Here is a 26,804-nt window from a genome sequence, read left to right on the forward strand (position 1 = left end):
ATAAAAAGAGGTAAAAGCCTACGGGTGAACTTTAAAGGCTAGAAGTTCTTCAGAGTGCATGTTGTTTAAGGAACGCAAGTCAGGCAGTTTCAAAAGCAGTTTTGTAAAAATAGAGGCTTCATTTGGATGGTTTTTTGTTACCAAGGTCCTAAGTGCACGGATTAGCGTTTCCTGCAGCGCTTCCACAGAATTGACATTTTCTATTCCTGATCGATCTAAACAACAGGGAAAAGAACAAATGAGCAAGGAAGCAACATTTGGCTTGCAACATGACGATGTGTTAGACTGATAATATCTAATTCAACAATAAGCTCAGTTATTGGAGCAACTGTGTTGAAAGATGAATTCAGATTAGACATCCAATAAAAGAAAATGCACGTTGAGAAGGGTATAAGTGTTTACACTCTTACGCAACTGCCCATTTAGCCAAGCGCTTGGCCAAAAATTTAACGTAAGCAAAAAACAAAGACCTGCTCTAGCAAAGAATGAACCTGGGCTATCATCCAAGGAATCTGTTGTGGGTTTCCCCCATTTTCCTTTGTGGGTATGGAAACACTAAATGTGAGTAATCAGGAATTTCTATGAGCAGAGTCTTTCCTTTCATAAATGTCCCCCGGGTAACGGGGCATACCATGCCACATTTCCCTTGGCACACTGGTACCTATATACAAGGTACATAAGTGAAAAGTAACAGGAGGGGCATCTCTCCACTCTCCTCATCAAGCGCAACTAACTTTTAGCTGTTGCTGCATAAACTAGCACCACAGAACTGAATTAACCCACATATAAAACTATATACTGAGTACATTTTACAATGCATGTTTGCCCTGATCTGAACTGGACAGCCCACACTAGCCTGAGCATGTGAGATCTCGAAAGCTAAGCAGGGTCGGTCCGGGTCAGTATCTGGGTGGAAGATCATCAAGGAATACCAGGGTTACTAAGCAGAGGCAGGCAATGGCAAACCACCTCTGAACATCCCTTGCCTTGAAAACTCTATGGGGTTGCCATAAGTCAGCTGCAACTTGACGGCAAATACACACACACACACATATATTACTGAGGATGGACATGAGCCACTGAATACATTTATGTATGACAGGTTTTGCACAGTGTACCGTATATACTCGCGTATAAGCCGAGTTTTTCAGCCCCAAAAAAGGGCTGAAACAGCCGAACCCGGCTTACCCGCGGGTCAATACGGTAGAGGAGGGAGGGGGGAGGAGGGAGGGGGGAACTTACCGCCGCCATCGCCGCCGGGCCCGCGCAGCTTCCCCCGGCTGGCAGCGGCCTGGGGGGGCCTCCTGCAGGTGCAGGAAGGCCACGCCGCTGCCAGGTCCGCGCGGCTTCCCCCGACCGACAGCGGCCTGGGGGGGGGGGGCTCCTGCAGGCGCAGGAAGGCTGCGCCACCGCCACCGGGCCCGCATAGCTTACCCCGGCCGGTAGCGGCCTGGGGGGGGCCTCCTGCAGGCGCAGGAAGGCCGCGCCACCGCCGGGCCCACGCACCTTCCCCTGGCCGGCAGCGGCCTGGGGGAGGGGCCTCCTGCAGGCGCAGGAAGGCTGCACCACCGCCACCGGGCCCGCACAACTTATCCCGGCCGGCAGCAGCCTGGGGGGGGCCTCCTGCAGACGCAGGAAGGCCGCGCCACCGCCAGGCCCGAGCACTTTTCCCCGGCCGGCAGTGACCTGGGGGGGCCTCCTGCAGGCGCAGGAAGGCCGCGCCGCTGCCAGGTCCGCGCGGCTTCCCCCGGCCGGCAGCGGCCTGGGAGGGGCCTCCTTAGGGCGCAGGAAGGCCGCGCCGCCGCCGCGCACCTTTCCCCGGCCAGCAGCGGCTTGGGGGGGCCTCCTGCAGACGCAGGAAGGCCGCGCCACCGCCAGGCCCGAGCACTTTTCCCCGGCCGGCAGTGACCTGGGGGGGCCTCCTGCAGGCGCAGGAAGGCCGCGCCGCTGCCAGGTCCGCACGGCTTCCCCCGGGCGGCAGCGGCCTGGGGGGGGGGCCTCCTGCAGGCGCAGGAAGGCTGCGTCGCCGATTTGCCGCCTCTCCCGGTGAGTAGGGGGTTCAGGGGCTCTTCCCCCGCCCCCCCTTGGATGGCGTTGGGGTCGGGGTGGGTCGGGAGGGCCCGGGAGTCCAGCGAGAGGGCAACCTGGGGCAGGGGCGAAATCATCCCTGCGCTCTAAAATGGCGGCCGCCATTTTAGAGCGCAGCATTACCAGTAAAGGGAATTTCTTATTGACCCTCGGTTTATATGCGGGTCAATAAGAAATTCCCTTTTCTGGCCTCAAATTTGGGGGGTCGGCTTATACTCGGGTTGGCTTATACCCGAGTATATCCAGTATTTGTTAGAAACAGTGTTATTTACCAAAGGTTCTAAACAAGCACCAGTATATTCTCAAACACAACTTGGCAATAGATTAGATTCCAAACCAGGAGATCTCTTCACAAGACAAAGTATCTGTACTTCATGGTATAAATACAGATCAACTTACCAGCAGACACAAGGACCACTGCAGTAAACAAGCTCATTTCTTCATCACTAAGATTCAGATAATTTAGCTTCTCGCTGAACTCAAACATGGAATTCAGTAGATCACCAGCTCCCATTGAACGCAGATCATCCAAACTGTATTTCCTCCCACTAAGAAAAGTGACAGTACGCTCCTTTGCATCGAATAAAGATGCAAACCGTACCATTAAAACCTGGTCAAAGAAAAAAGAAGAATTAAAAACCAGATATATTTTTATAAAAATAGGGAGAAAAAGAGTTCAGTGTTATTTAACTTGGCACACTTGCTAATGTAGAGTCTTAAAAACTTGTTTTTCACTTCTTGTTTACATGCAATGTTACTGAACTACTCAGGACATCTCCTTAGCATTGAAAATAAAGGGCATCTGCAAATGGGGGTTGGACTAGATGACACTGGTGGCCCCTTCCAACTGATTCTATAGAAATATCCCCACAAAATGACTACCAAAAGCAGAATTTCTAGAACAACTGTGGACTATATGAAAACCAACAAGTCTTCATTAGACTATCTGATTTAGATGCAAGTACCAAATATGCCTGTGTTCGCATGTTCCCTCTCTTCTTTGGCATCTCCCTGAGATTTTTGCTTTAACACAATTCACAGCTTGACTTTGTATTCAAACTGATAACCTGTAGTTTATGCTTCCCAACAACAATTTTAATCCTGGTTTAGACAGGAAACACAAACCACAGAAAAAGCATTCAGATGTCAAGATGAAGTTTGATTTGTTCTAAAGTGAACAAAAGAGTTGGTTTTCATGCCCTGCTTTTCTCTACCTTTTAAGGAGTCTCAAAGCAGCTTACAATTGCCTTCCCTTTCCCTCCCCAAAACAGACACCTTTGTGAGGTAGCTGGGGACGAGAGAGTTCTAGAAAAACTGCTACTAGCCCAGTCACCTAGCAGGCTTCTTGTGAAAGAGTGGGGAAACAAACCCGGTTAACTAAACTAGAGTTCGCAGCTCATGTGAAGTGGGGAATCAAACCTGGTTCTCCAGATTATTAGACTCCACCACTTGTAACCCCTACACCACGCTGGCTCTTAGTGGAAGTCACTAACTCCGAGAACAGGGGAAGCAGAACATATCGGGCTTGGTAACATTGCATCACATCATGGTTTGGTCTTTTGCTTGAACTGTGCCAAGCTATTTGGACAAAATGAGCTCTTTGTTGAACACAGGCTTCAATCAACAAAACATAGTGGTTCAAATTACAGGTTGGATCCAATCAGTTCTCTACTGGCAAGGAGGGGCTTTCCTTTGACCACCAGAGGCTACGCTGAGAATCATGGGATCAGCATGTACAAAATCCCTGTGGGATGTGGCTGTAAAATGGAGTGAAACCACTGGCTGGATCCAACCCTACATATACACTTGAGATTAATAAATGTAAGAAAAGAGAGCACTGCTATCTCCATTTTGCCAGTATTTCCTGCCTATTCCTATACCTATTTAAAAAATGTGCAGCCTAAATTATTTCATTACTGATGTATGCAGGGAATGGACACCAGCAAGACCTTGAGAGCCAGCATGGTATAGTGGTTAAGAACGGTGGTTTGGAGCAGTGGACTCTGATCTGGAGAACTGGGTTTGATTCCCCACTCCTACACACAAAGCCAGCTGGGTGACCTTGGGCTAGTCACAGCTCTTAGAGCTCTCTCAGCCCCACCTACCTCACAGGGTGTCTGTTGTGGGGAGGGGAAGGGAAGGTGATTGTAAGCCGGTCTGAGTCTCCCTTAAGTGGTAGAGACAGTTGGCATATCAAAACCAACTCTTCTTTCTTTGGATTGAAAAAAGAAGATTCAGGAGCAAAAATAAAACAAATTCCAGGAATTCTGTCTAGCAAAATATACATATTGCAGCAAAGATGAAGAGACCTGTGGCACCTTAAAGATTGAACAATTTACTACAGTATGATCTGTCAAATGCAAGTAGTAGATAGTGAAAATGGTTTATCTCTGGGTACACACAGAGGGTCCACTGGGGAGGAACAAATCTCTCATGACAAAAGCATGATCCCAGGCCCCAGAGATGAGACAGATAGGAATTCCTAAGTAAAAATGCAGGTCAGAATAGTGAATAGTTGAGGTGATTTTTGCAGCCATTCCCAAAACATTTGCTCTAGGTAGACGTCTGTGTCACCAGAAGGTGCACAAACCTTCTACAACCTGCAATGACAAGGCACGAGGAGAAAAAGTGTAACACCCCATTAGCACCGACAAAGAGGCTCACCTCAAAAGTTCCAGCCTTTAGCAAGTTTACTTGGTCGTGTTGGGAGAGGTCTCTGAAGCCTGGAACACGTTTGGCAAACTCCACCACTTCCTTCACTGCGGGGGTAAAGCTCATAGAAAATTCTTCCCAGATTTCATGACCAGATTTAGTTGGGTCCACTACAGGAGTCTTATTCATCGGGCAGACCTAGATATTTACACATAGAGTCTCAAATTCCAATTCAAAACAGACCAAGTGTTCACATTTCAAAACTCCCTAATACCATCAATGCCACAGTCATGACATGAAGAAGTAAGTGCTTGTCAAACAAATATACTTGGAAACCATTTGGGGGGGGGGAACTGTATCCTGATTAAAATAAAACCAATCTGCCTTCTGGCTCCATAGCACAGTACAATGAACGAAACTCTTGCATAGAATTTTAAGTTGTGAAAATTCTCCCTTGCAACCAGATTTTAGGTCAGAATTTTTATGCCATATGACAAAAGTGTTGTTTTGTTACATTTTATATTTTGTGTTATAAACAGACTATTTTATTGTTTCATGTTTTTTTTTATTGTTTTCTTAATACGAGGCATTTTGAGTTTTGGAAAGATGGAACATAATTATTTTCATACCTAACTTAATTCCCATGTTGCCTTTCTATCATCTCAAGATCCCATTCTTATATAAGGACAAAAATGTCTACTTGGTAGTAGCTGTACTAGTACATTTGTAGCAATATTTATTTGTTTAGGACATTTTGATGTCCCCAAAGTCCTAGTTAATATATTTATAATATACTTAAAAGTAGCAAAGCTGGGTTTTACATATAAAGCTTTAGCTGAAAAATCCAGCCCTCATTGTTTTGTTTTGAATTATTCACCTCAAGAACTTACATTGTTTCACGGGAGATTTGAATAGATATGTAAAACCTGCATGTGCTTCAATGGACATCTGATTTTTCTCACACGGCAAATGACAAGCCCAAAGGAGCATTTAAAGCTCACAAATGAAAACAACAGTATGTGTCGGCATTTCACCCAGTTTCAAATGCAACTCACCTGTTTCATCATTTCTTAACAATTCACATTTCATTAAACACTAACTAAGCCCTTCTATCGTAAAGATCTGCTAGAAATAACAAAACATCCATCTTGCACATCTACATTCTTTCCTACATACAGAAGAGCTCACTTCAGGCATACAATAAAACTATGGTTTATTTTAGTAATTGTTAAGTCTGTGAAACCAGGATTCAGCTCACAGAGAATCCCTCAAATCATGATTTGCCTCAGCTACAGCATTTCATTTATTTTTCTCTCTATTGCTTGGAAGGGCACCACCAGAGAACAAGCCAGGATTAACCCAGAATTAACCCAGGATGGTGTGCATTCAGACATCACATGAAACCATAGTTAAGACTAACTGTGGTTAATGGCCCAATTTAAAAGGGGCAGTAAGAATGAATTGCCCTGACCTGGATAGTCAAGGCTAGCCCGATCTCATTAGATCTTAAAAGCTAAGGAAGGTCGGCCCTGGTTAGGATTTGGATGGGAGACCACCAAGGAAGTCCAAAGCCGCTACAGAGAGGCAGGCAATGGCAAAACAGCTCTAAACGTCCCTTGCCTTGAAAACCCCACCGGGTTGTCATAAGTCAGCTTTGACTTGATGGCAAAAAAAAGTGTCCTCTATCCTAAAATTATTGTTTAATCAGCTTAACAAAAAAAGTAAAGTGAAACTAAACCTTAAAACTGAAAACTCAGTAGTACTATTCTAGATAGAACCCAAGAGTTCCAGAAATCAACACTGTTGTACACTTATTAGAAAATATTTCATGTGGCACCACAAACCACTTTTCCAGTCACAACTCATGCATATGTGTGTGTGTTTTAAAAAAACTGGGAAAAGGTTCTTTGACACCAAGCAATGCTTGCTAATTTTTTTTTCACTTTAAAACCCTCTTTGATTTTTCTCTGCCATTAACTCTGATATACTATCATTTCTTTAAATAAGATGGTCCTACAGGGAAAACCATTCCTGGACCACTATTATTTTCACCCTTAGAAAACCAACAAGAGTAAACTGACAATCACAGTACCAGATGCATTCTTCCTCCAGTCCCACGCGTGTAGGTATTCAGTCTCTCATTTGGATGAAAGCCATTTTCAGGCATCCTATAGTAACCTTTGATGGTGAAGCCATTAGTCAGATTTGTATAGTGGTCGCTGGAGAAGCAAAGGCTGCGCCCATTAAGATAATGCACAGTGTTCCGTCCTTTATATTGTCCATTGAAATGCTGCTCGCTCCCACCATAGAGGACTCTGTTTGTCCCCCCACTATTAGGTTCGCTACTAGAATTATATTGCTCAGTGTACTTCAGAATTCTGTCCTCATTCAGGGACTGCTCAACAGAGGGAAGATTTCCTAATTGTTCCTGGTTGTACATGAAGGTATCCTTGTGGGCTCTGGTCACCATGCCAATCACTTCTTCCTTAGCGATGTTAGACGGAGCAGGGAGTGGGGGTACTGGAGAAGACCTTCTGAGGCGTTCCTGTTCTTGCTGGGATTTGGAGTTCAGCTCTTCTTGAGGCAAAAGGAGCAACGGTTCTTCGCTATCTTTTACACCTTCGCTGGGCAAGTGATCACTGAATTGAGTGTTCATCATGGTCTTCATAGCACTCTGCATTTCGATCAGCATCCTCTGCTTTTCACGTTTAGGAATCCGGCCAAAACGAACCGCTACCAAAAAGGGGGGGGGGAAGAAAACGCTGATGCTTTAGCTGTAAGTAGCATGTGATGCATTCTAGCAATAATGCCACTGCAAACATGGAGGAAAAAAAGGCAGGGAAAGTATTTTTGCAAGCAGGTCTGTAAACAATGCTAAGGAGTCAGAGCTGTGAAGCTGGTCCCATGATCCCAAAGAAGAAGAGTTGGTTTTTATATGCCAACTTTCTCTACCACTTAAGGAAGAATCAAACCGGCTTACAATCACCTTCCCTTCCCCTCCCCACAACAGACACCCTGTGAGCTAGGTGGGGCTGAGAGAGCTCTAAGAGCTGTGACTAGCCCAAGGTCACCCAGCTGGCTCTGTGTGTAGGAGTGGGGAAACAAATCCAGTTCACCAGATTAATGTCTGCCACTCATGTGGAGGAGTGGGGAATCAAACCCAGTTCTCCAGATCACAGTCCACCGCTCCAAACCACCACTCTTAACCACTACACCACACTGGCTCTAAAGGGAGCTTTAAACTTGTTTTTCCCTCAAGCACCAGCCTCCTGTGCTGCACGGCAAACCATTTTTGAAACAGCAGTGTAGTGGTGAGTGTACGATCTGAGAGAACCAGGTTCAAGTCACTACTCTGCCATGGGAGCTTGCTGGGTCACCTTGGGCTGGTCACTCGGTCTCAGCCTAAAGTACCTCTGTCACAACCCGATCCAGGTCTCTCGTTATTGTATTTTATACCACTTCACAAATAACAAGTCCCTCAAGCTGGAAAGTTATGCATCACCTCACCGGCCATTCCCTCTTTTACATTACTTAGTATTAAGTTCACTGTCTCCTTTACGTGTATGAGGTGAAGTGGATTTGTTCTATTTAGTGTGTCTACATTGACACATACACAGGATTCTTTAATCCTGAAACAGGCAGCACATCAACTACAAATCCATACCTCTTTTCCCTGGGTTGTACAGAGTATGTAGTGGGTATTCTGGGTTGAGGATGATGTACATTACAAAATAAATATGTTTATTGGGTGGGCAAACAAGACGTGTGATTCCTTCCCACTTCAGTCTGCTAGCGGATATGGAACCAGAACGGGGAAGCAAGTTATGCTTAAGAGTTACAGTGTTATTTCTTTCAGCACCTTTTAATTTAAGGACAGTAAGTAGCCAGCTCACCCATTTCACTGTTTTTGCCTGGGAATAGCATCCAAAACCTGCCCGTCAAAATCAGCCACTAGAGTTCCTAATGGAGTCCCTGCCTGGCCCAAGATACCCCCTATCTCTTCTCTCTCCAAACCCCAACTATCCTATTTGTCCATTTTCCCCTTCACTTCACAGTTCAATTTGCCTTTTGAATCTGATAGGTCTGCTCCGAGTAAGGAGAACAGGGGGCGGAACCTTCTCCTGTATATTAGAACCTCACATGGTGATTGTTAGCAAAAAATGGAGGATAGAGAACAATGCTGTAAGTGGCTTTGGGTCCCCTCTGGGAAGGAGAGAGGGGGATAACTAAATAAATAAAAGCATTTTGGAAACAGTTTGTGATACAGCGCCCAGGCCAGCTGCGCCAAAAGAAAATCTCCAGAGTCCAACGAAGCACCCTGTGTGAACCTAAGCAGCGCTTACAGATCCTGGCCGTGAAGTACTAGAGGTTACAGCACATGGCTCTGAATATTCCGTCTCTCTTTGTCCCACATGCAGCACTGGGTGTTTGCAGAGTTTACAGACAGGAAGGTTTCTAGCACTATTTTTCTTCCCACAGACAGAGCTGGGAAATACTTGGGGAGAGAGAACTGGAGCGCTATGAGCAGTCACACACACAAACAGCTGGAAGTGAGAACAAGGCACAACTTTATTAATGGCAATAAGGGTCTATTGGTAGGATGGCAGCTGAAAGCATGGAAGAAAGGAAAGAAATACCCCTAGGGCTGGGGCAGTAATGTGGACAAAGATGACACAAGCACAAGGCCAGCACAGTTTGCATTCTGTTCCCATTAGCCACTAAGGATATGGTCCTCCAGAGGGCATTATTTCACCAGTTGCAGGAGTAGCTTGCCTGTATTTAGTCTACTAGGCCTCCTTACGGCAACAATCTTTGCTTAGAGGATAACGAATACCACTTCATCCCTTTAAACTATCTCTTGGATATTGTTCGTTCTCATCAGAAATGGAGGCTATCCTACCAATACAAGGATTCACATACTTTACCTCAGCAATCCTTACCACAGCCCATTAAGGTATTGCTATCACCACCACACTGCATATGGCGGACTGAAAAATACAGCAACTTGCTGCTAAGGCCTTCTGTCATCGTTGAGGTGTGATTTGGTCCAGCTCACAAGGTCATACCCTATGCTATAAAAGCTTTTACTAAGGCTTTCGTTTGAATTAGTTACGAAATGCACCACAATTCACCTTTTTGAAGGTCACTGCTCAACACAGAAACATACCATCTCTTGACATCCCGACCGACAAACATTTCTTGAATCGGCACTGCTGGCACCTATTTCGATTCATTCTCATAATGGAGCAGTTGTTATTCTTCAGGCACTTCTTGTATTGGATATTCTGCTGAATGCTTCGTCTGAAAAAACCCTGAAAGAGACAAAACTTTGTATGCTTCGTATCTTCTTTTGCAAGCAGTTTTCAAGCATGCTTGGCTGAAAGAAACCTAGAGTTTTAACATTCAAAGTGACAAAATCCTTTTTTAAAAAAATCACCCAAAACAAAACCCCAGTAACACCCGAGAAGAATAAAATGCTGGTAGCACCTCAATTCTGGCTGCTGAATACTTGTGAAGATATTTAGCCTCTGGCTTTGGTGAGTCACCATAGAAAGAGGAATGGGTTCCTCAATAGTAGGACTTTTAGGAAAGTCTGTACATGTTTCAAGTTTCTAGTGTTTCAATTTTAACAAACATTTAGGTTCTTCCAAGCACATCATCGCCAAACACTGCTTAACCCTTTATGTTCTACTTGTTAAGTTCTACTTGTTAACTTCTCTAGTAACACTGGCATTAGAAAACAATATACTTTACCTTGCAGCCTTCACAGGCATGGACCCCATAATGGAATCCTGAGGCAACGTCTCCACAGACCTTACAGAGCAGGACCATACCATTAAATTCTATAGACAGGAAAAGAGCATGAAAATCCAATACAAACACTGGAAACAGGAAGAACACATGCACAGTTGACAAAAAAATTGTTAGAGCTAAATTCAAAAGGAAAAAAAAAAAAAAGTATCAGACTGCCTTCCCGCTAAAGATAACTATGTGAGTCACTCGGTTACTCATCTAAGAAATACAGATCCTTTTGAAAAAGTACAAAAACATTAAGAACGGCTAGACATAAGATGTATACACATATGCCTATTATTTTCAATGCATATTTGATTAAAATGCATTTGATGCCTACACAACTTGAAACATACATTTTACAGGATACACAGAGATATATTCTTCAGTGGTTAATTCCCAACTATGAATTGAACCAATTCTGGAAAATGAGCTCCAACGTTAAAAGATTTTCAGAAGAAACCATACTTAATTATATCTGCGTTTGTGTTTCTTTGATTCCAGCTGGGTTGCTATAGGTAATTTGTGTCCCTAACACTGGGAGCAACTCTAAGCAGCTCTACTCTGAAGGAAGTCCCATTTTATTCAGTGGCGTTTACGCCAAACAATGCGTTCTTAGGATTGCAGCTACTGCTGGCACCCGGGATATGGCAGATTTCTGTTGTCAGCTGTGAAAACCAAAGAACTACAAACGCAAACTGTTCTACAAGAAAAAAGAAAAAGGCCCCAGATGTTATTTGTTCATCAGCCCTAGCATTTTGAGTTCAAGCATAGATACAAAGCAGCTTTTCTAGGTTGATTAGCATGTTCATCCCAGAGCACCATGATTACCCCAGCTGATAGCAACAAAATATGGACTTGATCCAACCAGCTTTTCTACTGGGGAAAAGTACCACCTAAACAGGCTACGGTGGGAATGATGGGACCTGTATGGACAAAACCCATGTAGGGTGGGGCCTGTAGGAAGGATGAAAATTGGATAAGACTCCGTGAAAAAGTTGGCTGGATCCAACCCTTTATTTCTCTTTCTGACCTTCCTCTAGCCCAGCCAGACTTGCTTAAATGTTCATACATTCTTTTGTTACAGCCTTCAACTAGTCAAGTGCTACACTTTGCACTACTAGAGACGAATAGGATAAACCAGCCGCCACCTACTTACTGGAAGCTAGTCCATTTCCTATAGAAAATGAAGGGAACTCTTCCAAAATGGCAGCAAACATACAAGCTACATGGAGACTTCCTTGAGTTGTTTTAGGATAACATTTTTTTGTAAAAAGACTGTAGTTTTGTTACCCAGGAACAGCAGAACTAGAAAGCCTATGTAGAATGAGTATGACTGTAATTATCAAAGAGATACCTTCCCACTGCTATACCAAACAAACTTGGGATAGAGTTTAAATTTAGAGTTTAACACCTCTAAATTTCACTTCATTTTTGCTTCAGCTTGCCTCATGATTATACTGAAGTAATAATGAATAACATTGCACTAGAGTGCTTTGAATAGTATGCCAACAAATACATATGTTCTATGTAGGGTTACCAACCTCAGGGTAGGACCTGAAATTCTCCCAGAATTACAACTGATCTCCACGCTGCAGAGATCAGTTCCCATGGATGAAATGGCAGCTTTGGAGGACAAACTTTATGGTATCACATCTCCACTGAGTTCCCTCTCCAAACTCTGCCCCCCAAATCTCCAGGAATTTCCCAAGCTGGAGTTGGCAACCCACTTTCTATGTAATAGGACCCCATCACAGTAATTGTAATCCTGCAGTGAGGTTACACTTAAATTATCTTAAATGTTATTAATCTGAAGTTTTAAAAATATTTATACTAGGCAGTCTTGTGTATAGCAGTGCAAAATGTATAGCATGTACATTTTATAGCATATGGTAATATTATCCATAAGCATACAGAAAGCAGGCTCAAGGTGGCATAAGATTCCAGAATCAACAAATGTTAAGACTAGCAACCACTTCCACACCAAGCGAAGCAAAAAACAAACATAGCTCTTCATGTTTAGCGCTGCAGAATTTTGCAACTGACCTCTAAAGAAAATGCCAAAGAATGTACAAAAATGACTAACCGTGATCAAATCATTATTCAAAAGTTTTAAACCAGCATAATTAAGTTTCACAGACTTATTTTAAATATATTTTTCACAATTATTAAGTGTAAAAGCATGTGGATATAAATCTTATGTCTAAGGATCACTGCTGAGTTTTATTGTAAAGCATGTATCGCAAGGGCTTAGACCATCTTTTTTTAAGGCTCAAATGTAAGATTCTGTTACAGCCCAATTCTGGCACTATCAAAGTTCAAAAAAAATAGTTTGGAGCAGTCTCATTAGATAATTATGGATTAGGTTGGATCCACAAGCTTCTGGGGTTTTTTATTCCTTATTTTTTATGCCAATAAAGGTGATGATTGATTGATTCCTTATTTTGAAATAGTATTCCTTTCCCAACTTGTAGGGGGAAGGCACTCTGCTCATAGGAGCTTTATATATACGGTATAAGGCTTCACAATTATCAAACTTGGAAGTCACTAAAAGTGAACTTTTACTTTGTAGCTACTGAATTTTCACAATTAATGGTTTACAACACTAATGATAAACAAATTAACAACAACAACAAAAACTTTCCGTACTTTCAGTTCAGTATTCTTAGCTTCCAATTTACATCAGGAAGACATTCTGGCAGCTTTAAAAGCAACCTTTATACCACTAGACATATTCGTGGCATACATGGGAAGATTGCTTTATTATTTAAAGAGTAAGACTGGGGTGGGGCTTGTTTTAGAATGAGGTCTTGGACTTTAAAACTTACTTGTGGGCCACAGGTCAACATGGCCTGTTGGCACCACTTTGCACTGGAGGGCAGCAGCTCCGGTTAGCCAGAGGTTGGGTACCAGAGCTACAGTCTATCTAGAAGGAAGGAAGTCAGAGGTTAAGTGCTGAAAGAAACTACAGGCTAGGCAGAGGATGTCCTCAAGCCTCACATAAGCATCTAATACAGACATGCCAATAAACATTTAATACAGGCATATTTAATACAGACATATCAAGATTCAATTCAGATCTCACCTATCCCAATCAAAGTTTGGAAACTGGAATGTGCTGTGGCAGGCTCTTCTATGTTCCTCACCTTCTCCTACCGATCTGGTTTCCCCTCTACCTTTTCTCCATTTGGTGAAACACTAACCAGGACTGCTGCCATACTATAATCTGAAGCTATGGACTGAAACAGATTTGAAAGCAATAGCTGAGGGGCAATCCTGGTTAGGGTTGACCATACTTTAGTTCCAATCTGAATGCATGGGTCAAAGAGAACTCGGTATACCACAGTAAAGCGAAGGAGTAATCCTGCAGCATGTTCCTGGTCTCCAAACCCTGCTTTGGTCATTGGGAAAAGCAATCCCTGAATTGAGCCTGATCAAAGATGGGTTACTACCAAAACATACTTACTTGTAAGTCCAGCATGACCTTTGGTCAGTCCATTAACACTTGATCGGCTTGTTTTGATATGATCATCAAGTGGTTCACTCTTGGATGTTCCATCACAGCTATCCCCGTTCTTGTTATTACAACTGCCTTCTGATGAGGAACTGTTTGGTGATGGTGGTGCCGGTGAGGAGGAGGATTGGAAACTGCTCTCAGAGCCCTCACTATGGCATGAGGCAGGGCTTGAGGCCGAACTTGAAGAGCTGATGTAAGCGATCACACCACCTATGGAAGGAAGGGATCAGGAATACATCTAGCAGCCTTACAGACTCATTTTGCAACCTACCAGACATCTCCTTTGGCCTCCCTCATTTAAAACCCCTGTTCCAAAATGCTGTAAGCTTTCAGAATCATGGGTAGAGTGTTATACCATCTAAGGCAATAAACTGAAAACGTAACATGTAAACACAGGCAACTTGTCTTTGAACTAGCAGAGAAGAAGTAATCAGTTGATGGTCGCAAGAGACTGCCGCACGTTAGAACTCCTTCTTTCTCTTTTCCCTGAACAAACAATGACATGCAGGCAGAATAAAAGTAACACGTAAAATTATTAAAATAAATCTTCACAGTATTTTTTCTGAAATTATGTTTTATGTTTATTATTTTCTTTTATACGCGGTCCTTCCCCTATGGGCACCCAGGCAGTTTTTCTTCAAGACAGCTTATGGGGCCAGCTGTTTCAAGAAGCATCATGGGCCTTCGAATCGATTTCTGGGCATCAAAAAGAATAGAGTTCCAAAAAGGGAGAAAAGGACAAAATGTCCAAAATATTACAAAAGAAATGCTGGGAAGACTAAGGTGTTAAGGATCAGAAAGTTAAATGCGAAAATGGGAAGGAAGAGAGATACTGGGCATATTTAGGACACCCAGTCATCAATAATTAATGACACTATTTAGTCTTTAAAAAAACAACCCCAATATTTCAGTGTTCTTGCACTATAACTAAAATTCACCCAGGAATGCCTCTTTTTGAATCAAACTATAAGTTTATCTACTCTAGAAACATGCGGATTTTATTATACTGGCTTAACGATTGAGGCGTCACCAAAAGAATTCTGGGAGATGTAGTTTGATGGGAACGCTGGATATCTTTTGTTCAAGATTCTTCACTCCCTTCACAGAAGTACAGCTCTCCAGGTTTCTGTGGAAAGGGAATGACTATTAAATTTGTTGACGGTTCTGCCCTAACTACAATGCCAAGAGTAAATTTTCACAAGCACATCAAGAACTTAGGCTGCAATTCCCAGGGAATTTGCAATAGAGCAATCCTTGACCATCAACAGAACCATCAGAATAAAAGAGTTTGATTCCTGTGGCCTTCTGTGCCTGTACCCCACTAATCCACAGTGGGGATGCAGGTTCCCGAGTAACTTAAGTGCTTTTGAAATCTTTAACCTGATATTCTAACCTTGCAAAACAGACAGAATGACTGATGAGAGCTGCATCTTCATTCAAACATGGGATACTGCATGTTGGTGCAGCCAGATCCCCTTTTCCAGGTCACCTGGAAGGAGAATGATCCCATAGAGTACACAGATCCCTAGAATAAATAAAAACTTTTAAAAAACATTTGTTCAAAATACTAACGTCTCAAAAAAGGCTTCAAGTTTCAGAAACTGCAACAAAATTTTACAGCTAACTAAAATGCCGTTTTGTTTGTTTCACTTCTCCTCACAAATTTTGTAAACAAACATTGTCTATTATTATTTATCCAGTGCTGTCAGTGTGCATGGTGCTTCACGGAGTAAATGGACCAGGTCCTTTATTTTAATGATACCTTACATGAAGAAAATGACAGCATTTGTCCTAGATTATGCTACTGCAACTTGACATTAAATAACTCTTAGAACACTGGATGATCCTATATAGCTATGGACTCTCCAATACTTAGAATAAGAAAGTAATTACGGTCACACATCCATGCCCGCAGCTACCACTGTAAGCTGCTTTAAAATTCCTCCACGTGGCAATTATCACTACACGGTATCCTATTAATGCAGGTCCCCACGCAGACCAGATTGTTCTGGGGAAGGTTCTATTTGCAGTGGCGTAAAGAAAAATCATCCAAGCCCTAAATTAAGTTACAGCATGCACACTGCTCACCACACAGTAGTAGCCACCATAAGATATTCACTGTACAAGAACCAGCACCAAGGCCATAATCTCAAGAACACTTTCTTGAAAAGCAAATGGATCTTGTGCTGAGAAAACTTATGAATACCTCTGCAAAAGCTTTAGTGAACACAAAGGATTAGAGCCAAAGCTTCTGTTCCATTAACAGAATAATGTTCCCTCAACGCAAGGAGCCTTCCACCAGTGGGATGTGCCTCATCCATCACAGGCAGGCTCCATGACCTGGAGAAAGTGTCCACTGTTAGCAGACGAGAACCTTAGGAACCAACCAATCCAATGAGTCATCTGGCTAACCAACTGTGACAAACTTTCAGAGACAGAACTCACTTTTTTCTAACTCACGGAAGCTTGCACCATATTGTTAAGGTGCCACAAGTCTGAGTTTTGTTTTGGGTTTTTTGGCTGCAACAAACTAAAACAATTGCTCTAGTTTCAGTGAAAATATTCAGTTCTAATAGCGGCAGAAATGGGTAAAAATGGGGAGCTATGGAAGGAGTTCAATTTATTTGTAATATTGTGAAACTTCCTGCCACAGGATGTGGTGATGGCTGCCAACTTGGAAGGCTTTAAGAGGGGAGTGGACATGTTCATGGAGAATAGGGCTATCCATGGCTACTAGTCAAAATGAATACAAGTCATGATGCATACCTATTCTCTCTAGTATCAGAGGAGCATGCCTATTAGGTGCTGTGAAACAAAGGCAGGCTGCTGCTGCAGACTTCTTGTTTGTAGGCTTCCAAGAGACACCTAGTTGGCCACTGTGTGAACAGACTGCTGGACCTGATGGGCCTTGGTCTGATCCAGCATGGCTTTTCTTAAGTTCTAACTTATTAATCACATTTTTAATCTCTTCCTTCCTTTAAGGAGCTCAGGGTGACACATGTGATTTTCCTCCTCCTTATCCTTGTGGTGTAAATTATGTTGCGAGAGAAAGACAAAGACTAGCTCAGTGAGCTTCTAGCATGCGTATGCTGTTAGGAAAATGGTGCTCTGCCAGAAAAAAAGCTAACTATCTTTTTCAAAAGAGCGCTTGCCCACTCTTACTTCATAAAGTGACAGAAAAAGTTTGAAGCCCCACCATACTTAATTGTACTGGCTCCCTAAATGCATACAAAATCACAACCTAAATCTATTGATACACTGGGTCCCCCCCCAACTGATATTTTTAAGTAAAGCTCTTCCCAGAAACGTGGTTAACTCACGCAATAAAACCATTTAAGGAAAGTAATGTATAAATCCCTGAAACATACTCCTGACCTGTTCATTTATACCGTTTTTATCTGAGACCATGCATTTACCATGCAAAATCCCCCAATCTGTAAATAATCTCATTAACTTCAATGCAAGGCTTGGAAATGAATGGAATTAGACTACAATAAAAATGACAGCTCAACAACAAGTCTTAAGGACGAACATAGAGAATGGTGACTGATCATATCTAGATTAGAGTATTGTAATGCCCCGTGGCGCAGAGTGGTAAACTGCAGTACTGCAGTCCAAGCTCTGCTCACGAGCTGAGTTCGATCCCGACAGAAGTTGGTTTCAGGTAGCCGGCTCAAGGTTGACTCAGCCTTTCACCCTTTCGAGGTCGGTCAAATGAGTACCCAGCTTGCTGGGGGTAAAGGGAAGATGACTGGGGAAGGCACTGGCAAACCACCCCGTAAACAAAGTCTGCCTAATAAATGTCGGGATGTGACATCACCCCATGGGTCAGGAATGATCCGGTGCTTGCACAGTGGACCTTTACCTTTAATGCGCGCTACTTATGTTTGGCTGCTACAGCTGCTCGCAAATATTGTTATATGAAACATACAGAACAGGTATTGCTTCCAGGTCCAATTCACTGTGCTGGTCTTAACATAAGAACACAAGAAAGGCCCTGCTGGATCAGACCAAGGCCCATCAAGTCCAGCAGTCTGTTCACACAGTGGCCAACCAGGTGTCTTTAGGAAGCCACAAACAAGACGACTGCAGCAGCACCATCCTGCCCGTGTTCCACAGTACCGAAAATAATAGGCATGCTCCTCTGATACTAGAGAGAATAGGTATGCAGCGTAACTAGTATCCATTCTAACTAATAACCATGAATACCTCTCTCCTCCATGAATATGTCCACTCCCCTCTTAAAGCCCTCCAAGATGGCAGCCATCACCACATCCTGGGGCAGGGAGTTCCACAATTTAACTATGTGTTGTGCGAAAAAAATACTTCCTTTTATCTGTTTTGAATCTCTCGCTCTGCAGCTTTAGCAGATGACCACGTGTTCTAGTATTATGGGAGAGGGAGAAAAACTCCCTGTTCACTCTCTCCAAACCATGCATAATTTTATAGACCTCTATCATGTCTCCCCTTAGCCGCCTTCTTTCCAAGCTAAACAGCCCTAAGTGTCCTAACCGCTCCCCATAGGACAGTTGCTCTAGTCCCTTAATCATTTTGGTTGCTCTTTTCTGCACCTTCTCAAGCTCTGTAATATCCTTTTTTAGGTGTGGTGACCAGAACTGTACACTGTATTCCAAGTGTGGTCTCACCATAGATTTGTCCAAGGGCAGTATGATATCAGCAGTTTTATTCTCTATTCCTCGTCTAATTATGGCCAGCATGGAATTTGCCTTTTTTACAGCAGCCGCACACTGGGTTGACATCTTCATTGAGCTATCCACTACCACCCCAAGATCCCTTTCTTGGTCTGTCGCTGCCAGCACATATCCCATCAGTGTATATGTGAAGTTGGGATTTTTTGCCCCAATATGTATCACTTTACACTTGCTCACATTGAATCTCATTTGCCATTTTAATGCCCATTCTTCAGTACTCAGAGATCCTTCTGGAGCTCTTCACAGTCCGATTTTGTTTTAACCACCCTAAATAATTTGGTGTCATCTGCAAACTAGGCTACTTCACTGTTTAACCCCAACTCCAGGTCATTGATGAACAGGTTGAAAAGCACTGGTCCCAACACAGATCCCTGAGGCACCCCACTGCTCACATCCCGCCATTGGGAGAACTGACCATTGATTCCTACTCTCTGCTTCCTATTTTTCAGCCAGCTCTCAATCCATAAGAGGACTTGTCCTCTTATCCCATGACTATGAAGTTTGCTTAGCAGTCTTTGGTGGGGGACTTTGTCAAAAGCTTTTTGCAGATCCAAATACACAATATCCACAGGCTCATTCCTGTCCACATGCTTATTGATGCTATCAAAAAACTCTAATAGATTAGTGAGATAGGACCTACCCTTACAGAAGCCATGTTGGGTTTTAATAATGCTTTCCACTAATTTACCCGGAACAGATGTTAAGCTAACTTGCCTGTAATTTCCTGGGTCCCCCCTGGAACCTTTTTTATAAATGGGTGTTACATTGGCCATTCGCCAGTCCTCTGGTACAGAGGCTGATCGAAGGGACATATTACATATATTTGTTACAAGTTCAGCAATTTCCCATCTGAGTTCTTGAAGAACTCTAGGATGAATACCGTCTGGTCCCTGTGACTTGTTAGTTTGCAGTTTGTCTAGACGTTCTAGGACTTCCTGCCTTGTTACCACTATTTGCCTCAGTTCCTCATTTTCCCCTCTCCAAAATCTCTGTCCAGGAGAAGGAATCTGCCCTGTATCTTCAACAGTGATGACAATTAGAAGAATTCATTTAGTTTTTCAGCAATCGCTTTATCCTCCCTTAGAGTTCCTTTACTCCCATTGTCATCCAGTGGTCCAACCACTTCCATAGCTGGTTTCCTACTCCTAATATACTTAAAGAATTTCTTATTGTTTGTTTTGATGTGTTTAGCAATAAGCCCCTCAAAATCTTTTTTTGCATCTCTAATCATCTGCTTGCATTTCCTTTGTGCAAGTTTGTGTTTGCTTCTGTTCGCCTCGTTTGGGCAAACCTTCCAGTCTCTGAAGGAAGACTTTTTTTCTCTTCCTTCACCTTACCCGTTAGCCATGGTGGTGACCTCTTGGACTTATTACTACCTTTCCTGACCTGCGGTATACAAGCTAGCTGAGCCTCTAGTAATGTGGACTTGAGTAACCCTCAAGCCTTTTCAAGAGATTTAACCCTCTTAACTGTTCCTTTCGACTTCCTCTTTACCAGTTTTCTCATTTTAGAGAAGTTCCCTCTTTTAAAGTCAAAGGTAATTGTATGAGATTTCCCAGTCACTTTCCCACTTACATCTAAATTAAATTTGATGCCATTGTGATCACTATTGCCAACTGGTTCAACTACATCCACATCCCGCACTAAGTCACCGGCAGCACCACAGAGTATTAAATCTAGGATTGCTTCCCCTCTGGTTGGGTCTATGACCAATTGTGACAGTCATTTAGGATGTCTAAAAATTTTATCTCTGGCTTGTCTGGAGCATACATTTATCCAATCAATATGAGGGAAGTTGAAGACTCCCATTATTACTACTTCGTTACCTTTACATGCTTCCCTAATTTCATTCTCCATCTCAAGATCACCCCGAGCCATTTGGTCAGAGGGCCGGTAGAACGTCCCCAGTACTAAATCTCCTTTGGGGCTCGGAACTGTCACCCATAAGGATTCTGTGGACGAGTCTTGGCATTGAAAGCCCCAAACAGTTAGGACAAGATTCTCCTTTTTCCATATGAAACCTCCCATTCAGCACTTAGATCAACACCAGACGGCCTGTTTCATGCCTTCCACCATTAGAGGAGTGACAGGTGGTCAGATATTATAGTGTCTGAACGGTCATGGCACACAAGTTCTGGAATGCCCAGCCAAGGGCCCCATGCCTTCACTGCAGTTTACTTTTTAACAGTCAATGAAACTGGGCTGTTAGGAACTATTGATTTGTTTGCAGCAATCTCTTTATGCCATTTTGTACTTTTTCTTTCATAAACTGTACATAGTCCAGTTTTCTTTAGTCATCTAATGGGACTTTGGATGGAAAATCATTTGTATATAACAATAACACACACAAACAAAACAACACTCCTGGTACACCACCCGAAGGATGTTATGTTATACCGATAATCATCTGTACCCGTTCCCTGGCTCTAGGAGTGTGCAGATGTTCTCGACAACAGCCAGGGCCTTTTCAGCTCTGGCCTGGTGGAATGCTCTGGGTAGCAACGTAAGGGTCTTGTGGGACCTTCAAGAGTTCCTCAGGGCCTGAAAGACAGAGCTATTCCACCAGGCCTACCATTGAGGGCAGCTGCAGGTGTCATCATTGCAGGCCTACTTACCCCCCTTCCTTTTAATCTATGACTTATGCATCTTCATCGACCTTAGGGGGCCCTGCCTGCTCGCTGTGCCTCATCAAGTGTTGTATGAAATTGAGTGCTATCTACGGTTTAAATAGTTGTGGAAGATTGTTGTTTGGTATGTTTTACTGTTTTAAATGTTTTGCTGATATATTTATACTTGGAATATATGTTGATTTTATTGTTGTTACCTGCCCTGAGTCTGGCTTCGGCCAGGGAGGGTGGATTAGAAATTGAAATAAATATTTTTTTAAAAAAGCATTTCAGTAATTTTTCCCTAATTATGTTTATACTAAACTATCACAAAAAAAGATTCACTACAAAAACCCAAATGGCATTTTCAATAACATTGAAGAGATACCTCTGTCCATAAAACAACAAAGAATATAAAAATGAATATCACTTTTCCCATTTTCCAGACATGATGTTCTTTTTAAAAACACAAAATAGATTTTATTCATTCATCACCCTGGCTGCTTCATAAGCCCTCAAAGACAGTTACAAAATCTTCCATCAGTTTTCTCCTGTTACACTAAACTACATATTAAGGATGCATGGCTACACATCTATAGTTGTTCAGACTCAAAGGAAGGACTATGGCCACAATCCAAAAAAATAAGTATGTGAGAAATACAACCCCTTGGCTATACAGAACAGCCTTCCATGTTGCCTGACAACCTTGTTTGGAAACTGAAGGGACTTGAAGATCATGAGATCTACTGTACAAAGAAAAACAAATTTTCTTGTGGGCAAGTCAAGCTTTTTTTGTGTAGCTAAAGCAGCTACTGGTTCCAAGCCCATACACATTAGAAATGCTAAAAGATTAATACAGGGAAAAGGAACAAACAACAATGAAATAAACATAAAATGCTAGTACAGAACAACCAATGGAAACAAACCTAACTATATATTTCCAGGTACATGAGAGGAACCGTGGATGCAAATTGGATGTGCACTCCAACGTGCCTTTGGATATACGCCTACATATGGACATCAAACCATAAGGCGTTGCTGTCAATGGACTGCCCATGTGCACTTTGTCACAATTAGTCATCCTCTTCAGTAACTATATTTATATTCTACTAGAGGCAGATCTGGGTGTGTGAGTGCAGGAGATGCTGAATGAGTACAATTTAACACTAAGATAGTGTTGGCCCTGACCTGGATGGCCCAGGCTAGCCTGATCTCATCAGATCTCAGAAGCTAAGCAGGGTCAGCCCTGGTTAGTATTTGGATGGGAGACCACCAAGGAATACCAGGGTTGCTGTGCAGAGGAAGGCACTGGCAAATCACCTCTGTTAGTCTCTTGCCATGAAAACCCCAAAAGGGGTCGCCATAAGTTGGCTGCGACTTGACGGCAAAAGTCGTCAAAATAGTGTTGGGCACATGCTCTGTGGACATTATGTAATCTACTAATGAAGATTCAATGACAATTTTGTAGTAATGGTAATTTGAATGTGTACACCCACAGCTGCAAGCACCTACCACAGAAGGAAGTTTAAAGAACAAGAACACGGGGTAGAGGTAACAGCCATCTCCTACAAATGAGGCAAGTGGAAAGCTGCACATGGTGTTGTAGTCTGATGAATGCTACTTTACATTCCAATGTGGTGTAGCGGTTGAAGTGTTGGACTAGGATCTGGGAGACCCAGGTTTGAGTCCCCATTCCACCATGGACGCTTGTTGAGTGACCTTAGGCCAGTCACACACTCAGTCTAACCTACTTGTACAAGTTGTTCTGAGGGTAAAATGAAGATGAGGTAAATTGCTTTGGGTCCCCATTGTTAAAAAGATATCAAGTAAACAAAAGTATCCAGATGACAGTGAATTATGCAGAATGGTGGAAAATCAAGCAGTCTATGAAGAGCTTTTAGAGAATCTCTCCTAACTGGGCCCTGGCTATTCAGTATAAGCAATGCACACAGAGGCAAAAAGCTCCCAACAACATACATGGTGTGGGATCTGAACTCACTATGAATATTCAGTGAAGAAACCTCTGGATCTTCATAACTAAAACTCACCCAAAACGTCAACTTGACGGGTGGCAGCAGCAATAAAAATAGTGAATTGTATATTATTTTCTTATAACAACTTCATTCTAGACAATTTATCCACACTGGTCCATATTAAGGTTCACCAACAAAATCAATGTAATACTTGTAATTAAGATCAACCAAAACAACATAAACAGCATGCCCATGATGCATTATTTTGTTTAGACTTAATACAAGTTATTACATGGCTTTGGATTTGACTTCATTCTGCTTTGCGAAGCAGTGCATAATACAATCTGCCTCTGCTGTATTATATTAAATTAACTGGTTCCATCAAAGTTATTTTAAGGATTTAGAGAGGGTGGATTTAAGAATATTTTCCCCTTTCTTCGGATATTGGGCTGGTAATGAAAGAATCATTGCACTGCTCTTTAAGTCTTTCATAAACCACCAAATCATTCCAATTCCCACAGGCTCAGGCAAAATGCCCACTGTCCGAAGTTATATAATACTCCCTGGAATGTGTACATGCCGTGCCACCTGACTTCCTTGAATTTGCTTCCGTGAACTCAGTCATCAGCAAAGGCCATTCTGCGACCCTCTTTGACCTGTTATAGTTACGGAGACACAGCTGCCGGTACATGTGAGATCCAATGACTCATCCGAATCAAGGCACATGGACTACTGGATGTACGCGCACGCTTGCAAACAAAACCTGAAGTAACTTCCGTCATTCAGAGAGTGCTTTTGTGCTGCCACAGGGAAGAATTAAAAAGCAGCTCTGCCCTGCGCCTAATTGCTTGCACTATGAATTCAGATGTGTCTGACTCAGCATACAGACAGGATGCAAAGTTACTTAATTCCAATCACACTGGATTGAGTAGTAAGTCACACTGGGGTGATGGAAGTGACAGTTACTGCCTGATCAATAATCATTCATCTCAAGCAGATTCTTTCCCTCCAAAAACAGACATGATTAAATAAAAATGTGTTAATAAGGAATTGCAAGACTTAAGTTTGTTTTCGCCTATCTAAAGAAAGTTCTTCTATACAGGGGCTACTCTTTTCCCCCACCATTTTCTTCCTCAATAATGTACTTTGTCGCCCTTCCCCAATTACCCATGACCCCCTCTGCCTCCCCGTATCTCTTCTGTGGTAGGGGATGTGGCTCGGTGGTAGAACCTCTGCTTGGCATGCAGAAGGTCCCATGTTCAATTCCCGGCATCTCCAGTTAAAGGGTGATGTGAAAGACCTCTACCTGAGACCCTGGAGAGCCGCTGCCAGTCTGAGTAGACAATACTGACTTTGATGGACCAAGGGTCTGATTCAGTAGAAGGCAACTTCATGTGTTCTGCCAAAAAGACAGGGTGACGCACCGGTTTTTCACATCAGCACGCAGCACAACAGCTCCACGGTGCCATTATATCAACCAGTGCGCTCCAAGACAGAAGCACTCCAGTCTAAAAACTCACTGGCCATTTACGCATGGGAGGCTTCACTGGTTCCCAACCAGGGGTCCATGAGAACTAAATTAAGGTCCACGAAACAAAGTTATAAACCCATAATACATTAATATTTTCAATTAAAAGTTCTCTATTATAAAAATATATATTCAAATATCATTCTAAGTTTAATGTTTAACTAACAGTTATGATTAAAGTTTGTTTTCAAATTCCTGGAATTTTTATTTTGAACCTTGGGGTCCCTGGACCGAACTAAAAAGTCCTAGTGGTCCCTGGTCAAAAAAAAAGGCTGGGAACCACTGCTCTAGGTGCACATTTTCCCCATCCAAATCCTCAAAATTCAACAATAAGCCCCCATGCAAAACTTTGAGAATTTGGATGGGGAAAACGTGCCTCTAGAGACCAGCAAACCCAAGGCAAAACCTCCCATGCGAAAGAGGGCAAGAAATAAACGGCTTCAGAGCGGAGCAAAACTCAGCCCCGCAACCTCCAAGGCACCGAGTTCTGGCCACGCCCCCTTCCGAATGGAAACGAGCAGGCCGTTCTATCTGCACAACAACGGGGGGGGGAGTAAGTCGACGCTCTTTTAAAAATGAAGGGCGAAGAGAAGAGATGGAACGCAAGGACACCCCTCCCCCCGGACGAAACTGGTGGTACAGCTCCTCCGCCCCACGTGCCCCTCCCTCGTCACCGCATTGGATGTAGGTCACCCAAACAATGGCTTCACGAGGCGGCACACCCGGCTACCTAGCCGAGCCGCCCTGACGCCGTTATGCAATCCCCTACGTCACAGCCCCGCCGAACCAATGAGGGCGCACGCGGCGCCGGCTGTAAACACAGGCGCACATGGCTCGGCCGGCGGGTCCATGTGAGATGCTGGGCAGGAAACGGCTGGAGATGAAACGGGACCCCGGGGGGGGGGGGGTTAGACATGCCTGAATTTTGGGGAAGGGGTGTGAAGCCAACAGAATGGAAACACCTCCGGGCTCCTGGTCAGTCGCGAGTCCGGCAAAGGGGATCCTCGCCTCCCATCTACCCCCACGCGGTTCCACGCACCGGCCCTGCCGAGTCGCCTGCAACAGCTGCGTCGTTTGCAACAAGACTCCGGCGGAACCTCCTCGCAGACCACCCTTCTACCCCCAACCCGGGCCTTTTGCTGCCAAACTGGCCCCGCACTAGCCCATCAACGTCGAGAGGGAGGGCATCTTGGCCATCTTGTGGGCATGGAGTAGGGGGGTCACTGGGTGTGTGTGTGGGGGGGTTGGACTCGATGAAATTCGTGCATTGTGCAGGGGGTTGGACTGGATGACCCTGGTGGTCCCTTCCAACTCCAGGATTCTACGCTCGTCTCCTAGCCCGTCAGGCCCAACGTTGCATTCACGCCAATGAAAATAATTCACAGTGGGTAGCCGTGTTAGTCTGTCTGCAGTAGCAGAAAAGAGCAAGAGTCCAGTCGCACCTTAAAGACAACAAAAATATTTTCAGGCAGGGTATTTTTTGTTAGTCTTTTAGGTGCGACTGGACTTGCTCTTTTCTACTCCAATGAAAAGACCGCGAGCGACTTTTGCGAGTTGAAAAATGGCAGAGCAGGAGAAGCCAATTCGGGGCTACAGTCATGCTAACAAAACAAAACATTCAAAATGTCAAAAATAAACCCTCCCCAATCACCAGCTTGCGGGGGGGTTTTCTTGTCCCCCCCCATTTCATCTTCTCTTGATGCGACTCCCCCCCCTTCCAAACCAGCCCCTTACCTGCATTGCCCTCCATGCTTCCCTGTCCGCCTCCAAGGCGCTCACGCCGACTTCTCCAAAACGGGCGCGCGAACGAGAAGAGTCCGCGGGAAGGAAGACCGGCCAAGCCCCGGGCAGCCTTCAAAGCCGGCGGAGGGGCTTCCGCGTGGGTCCCTGCGCGAGCCGGTTTCCTGCAGCAGCTGCCCTGCCTGCTCCTCCTCG

General features: G+C 43.7%; 1 protein-coding gene across 1 annotated transcript; it reads right to left on the reverse strand.

Moving 5' to 3' along the window:
• On the reverse strand, positions 1-26,639 carry NR1D2 (nuclear receptor subfamily 1 group D member 2). Its single transcript, XM_056857393.1, has 8 exons — positions 26,604-26,639; positions 14,000-14,260; positions 10,495-10,583; positions 9,908-10,052; positions 6,833-7,473; positions 4,753-4,938; positions 2,488-2,698; positions 1-215 (listed from the first exon to the last, which is right to left on the reverse strand). Exons 1-8 carry the CDS (start codon positions 26,617-26,619, stop codon positions 19-21), a joined length of 1,746 nt encoding a protein of 581 aa, XP_056713371.1. The 5' UTR covers positions 26,620-26,639; the 3' UTR covers positions 1-18.
• Between the last annotated feature and the right edge of the window lie 165 nt (positions 26,640-26,804).

This window comes from Euleptes europaea, chromosome 11, assembly GCF_029931775.1.
Source record: "Euleptes europaea isolate rEulEur1 chromosome 11, rEulEur1.hap1, whole genome shotgun sequence".
In the NCBI taxonomy this organism is placed as follows: Eukaryota; Metazoa; Chordata; class Lepidosauria; order Squamata; family Sphaerodactylidae; genus Euleptes; species Euleptes europaea.

Bases quoted from the DNA above. Each gene is read 5' to 3' on its own strand.
- NR1D2 (XM_056857393.1), bottom strand. The intron at 4,939-6,832 runs GTACTGTGATTG...GTAAATATCTAG, and splicing joins CTGGAGGAAGAATGCATCTG to GTCTGCCCGATGAATAAGAC. The intron at 2,699-4,752 runs GTGAGCCTCTTT...TTCTTTGACCAG, and splicing joins TAAAGGCTGGAACTTTTGAG to GTTTTAATGGTACGGTTTGC.